The sequence below is a fragment of the Trypanosoma conorhini genome, assembly GCF_003719485.1.
Source record: "Trypanosoma conorhini strain 025E chromosome Unknown Tco_14.4_contig_01227, whole genome shotgun sequence".
NCBI lineage: Eukaryota > Euglenozoa > Kinetoplastea > Trypanosomatida > Trypanosomatidae > Trypanosoma > Trypanosoma conorhini.
The window spans coordinates 1-3197 of NW_021705324.1; the positions used below are offsets into that span (position 1 = coordinate 1).

General features: G+C 54.3%; 1 protein-coding gene and 1 pseudogene across 1 annotated transcript, besides 3 other annotated features; both read right to left on the reverse strand.

Moving 5' to 3' along the window:
• Positions 1-387: 387 nt before the first annotated feature.
• On the reverse strand, positions 388-1749 carry Tco025E_09682 (group II trans-sialidase superfamily; the record flags this gene model as incomplete). Its single annotated transcript, XM_029376493.1, has 1 exon — positions 388-1749. The coding sequence occupies one exon, from the start codon at positions 1747-1749 to the stop codon at positions 388-390; it is 1362 nt and encodes a 453-aa protein (XP_029223390.1).
• A 608-nt stretch (positions 1750-2357) lies between these two features.
• Positions 2358-2400: a microsatellite.
• An 85-nt stretch (positions 2401-2485) lies between these two features.
• Positions 2486-2508: a microsatellite.
• Positions 2509-2719: 211 nt separating this feature from the next.
• Positions 2720-2750: a microsatellite.
• Positions 2751-2905: 155 nt separating this feature from the next.
• Positions 2906-3195, reverse strand: Tco025E_09683 (hypothetical protein; annotated as a pseudogene).
• Between the last annotated feature and the right edge of the window lie 2 nt (positions 3196-3197).

The window sequence follows — 3197 nt, forward strand, 5'->3', positions numbered from 1 at the left end:
CAGCCAGCAGAAGAAACATACAACAAACCCGCAAAAAAGTAAACGAAGAAAAAAATTGCATCCACAAACCAGAAAGAAAGAAAACCACGGAATCAATCCGCTAAGAAATAAAAGTAGTCAAAAAAAAATTACCGTCATTTTAAGAGACGCGTAATATTAAAAGAAACAAAGAAGGAAGACACTAAATGCAGGTCCCGCCGCGCTGGCCCCGGGAGAAGAGCGCAATTGTGGGCCAAAGAAAAGTCTTGCAAAGCACAAAAAAAATGAGGTGTCGAAAATAAAAACAAAAAAATGTTAATTCAGATGAGAATTTATGTACTTCAGAGGGTGCGTGGAGAAACGCATGTGTTCCCGACGGGAGCAGGATCCCCTCAAAGAGAGTTTCACTCAGGACAGGGCCGCAAAGCCCCATAGCCCCAGCAGCAGCAGGAGTAGCAGCACCCGAGACACACCCGCGCGCACGGAGCTGTCGCCTGTATCGTTACCGTATGCTTCGTTGAGTATTTTGAGTTCCGTGACACTCAGTGGGCGGTTGTATAAAAAGACGTTTGTCACCGCCACTCTGCCGCCCTCGTCGTCTCCAAAGTAGAAGTGTGAGATTTCGTAACCCCGTGCCTCGGGTGTTGGCAGCGCTTCGGAGGTTCCCACGAGCTTGCCGTCCACGTACACGGAGCCCTTGTTGCCCTGCAGCATAAGCGCCACTTGGTACTCCTTCCCCGGCTCCCAATTGCCGTTGGGTGCGGTTGCCATGCCGTTGAAGACCGTCTCCCACTTCTTCGCCGCAGTGTACGCCAGCCCCACGAACTTCATGCTGCCATAGTCCTCCAGACTCGCACCCAGCAAAGTCGCGCTCTCCTTCGGAGCCTGATGGATGGTCACCGTCGCCACAAGCGTGAACGCGTAATTCACAAAGCCGTACACGTTACCATACTGCCACATGTTCACGGGCCAGAAGGCGTAGGACTCGGCCCCAGTGAACTCAAAGCCATTTTTGACCTTCGTTGCCTTCGTCACAACTGCGTTCAGACAGCGGTACGCGTCGCCCCACGTTGCATCACTCGACGCATCCGACAGGAATCCAACCAGGCCGACCGTGGGCACAGACAACCCGGAGAAGGCGGAGTCCTGCTCTGCCCAAGTGCCCAAGACGGACGTGATTGTCCCCAGCTCCTCCGTCAGGGGGGACAAAAACAGGCTCACGTTCATTCTGATGCCTCTCTCCTGCAAAAAGTGCAGTTTATCGTTTGAGTACAGCAGGGCGCTGGAGAGCGGCGTATTTCCAGCAGCGTCCATGGAAATGGGCCCGACGCGAAACGTCCGGCTGTTGTCGGTGGCCCAAAGGAAGAGCGCCTCCGCCTCCATCTCCCCGAGTGGGTACTCTTTCTGGGTGTACAGCATGACCCTCGTTCCAGCAATCGTCGCGGTGGTGAGGGACGTCACACGCCGAGCCTCTTGCAAAGGGTTTGATTCAGAATCACCCCGCACGCGCGAGAGTGTCCTGACAGTCTCCGCCCACGTTGCCCCCATGTCCCTCGACTCGAACACCCTGCGGCCAAACGTACAATTAGCAATCATGAGCAGCTGCCCCGCCTCCCACTCGGCGAGGAGGGGCGAAGCGCAGCCAGCGGGGAGCATCCCCTTCGGGAGCACCCACGTTTGGCCCTCGTCCGTCGAGTAGATGATCGTGGAGACAAGGGAGGACCCTCGTTGAGTTGCCACCACAGGAAACACAAGCGCGCCGCTCGCCATCACAACGCCTGAGCCACCAGCACCAAAAAACTCATCCAGCTGTTTCGCTTGAGCGGATTGGGCGATCTGTGGTAGCAGCTGTTGGGGCTGGCCCCATTGGATCTGTTTGCCTCGCGTGGGCTTACCCACCAGCAAAGCAAAATTCCAGTCGCTTTTTATCCTCTTTGACCTAAGAAAGTCGTAGATCAAATCGTAGCTTCCCACAAGAAGAAAGACTTTGTTGCCCTTTGCAACTGCGGTGGGGTAAAACGCACGGCACACATGATACAGAATGAAGGGCCTGAAAAAGGCGCTGTATGCCTTCCACTGGTTTGCGTCGATCGCAGCAACAAGAGACGCCCAGCTCTCCGAAGCGTCGATGTACCCCGCCACAATATCAGAATAAAGGGGGAAATTCAGTGCGTCGTGTTCCCAAAAACGGGCGAAGTGGCCTTCGACAAAAGCAACCAAGACTCCACCAGCACTGACAAGCGAAGATGAGGCAAAAGACTCTCTTAGTTGAAATCCACCGTTCAGTTCCACACGCGTCTTATTTGGAACGAAAAGTTCAACACTCGGTCGCAGCTGCGCTTCCTTTGGTTTCACGTCCTCAGCGTGCACTGTTCCATAGCCGCATCACATCAGCACAACGAGGAGCAGCAGCACCGCAGCGGAAAACAGGTGTCGCGGCATGATGGGCCTCTCTCACTCTTCTTTTCCTCCTTGCGGTGGATCCGCTCAGGCAGCGACGGTTGCTTGTGTGTGTGCGTGTGTGTGTGTTGCTGGTGGTAGCTGCAAAGCCTTCAAAGCGCACAGCAGCAAACAGCGTTTGGTCTCTCTCTCGTCCTGCGCGTAGAAGCAAAGAACAGCGAAGTAAAAAAGCAGCAAAACAGCACTGAACACAGTCGTCATCCACAGTGAGGAACACAACACCATCGTCATCATCCACGCCGCAGACATTAGTTCCGCTCGCTCCTCTCAGGGAGATGCCAAAAAAATAAATACATCAATAAATAAATCAACGAGGTGAATGGACTTGCAGTGGGAGACCGCGAATCACGGCCCCTTAAAAATACGGCCAATGACAGCTGGGAGGCTGCGGAGGCAGTGAAGGAAAGAAGAATTACAGTGTGTGAAATGGTCTGTCAAAGGGGGAAGGAAAAAAAATGCCATGGACGTTGCGCCGCCTTGACGCAGTGGTGCAATATCCCGTTAACACCACTGGTGCAAAATACCACATCAGCCGCAGTGAGAGTTGCTTCGCCTGCGCAACAGGAAACCAAATTCAGCAGCCCAATGATGAGATGTCAGCTCCACCTCCCTTCGCAGCACCAGCAAGCGGCGGGCACAGGCGGTGGAGGATGCTCGGATGCGTGCGAGACGGCAGTTGCATCCGCATAAATGGCAATCGCAGTCTGTAGTGCCACGGAGAAGCAGTGGGTGCGCATCGTCGTCGTCTTCCTCTTTTC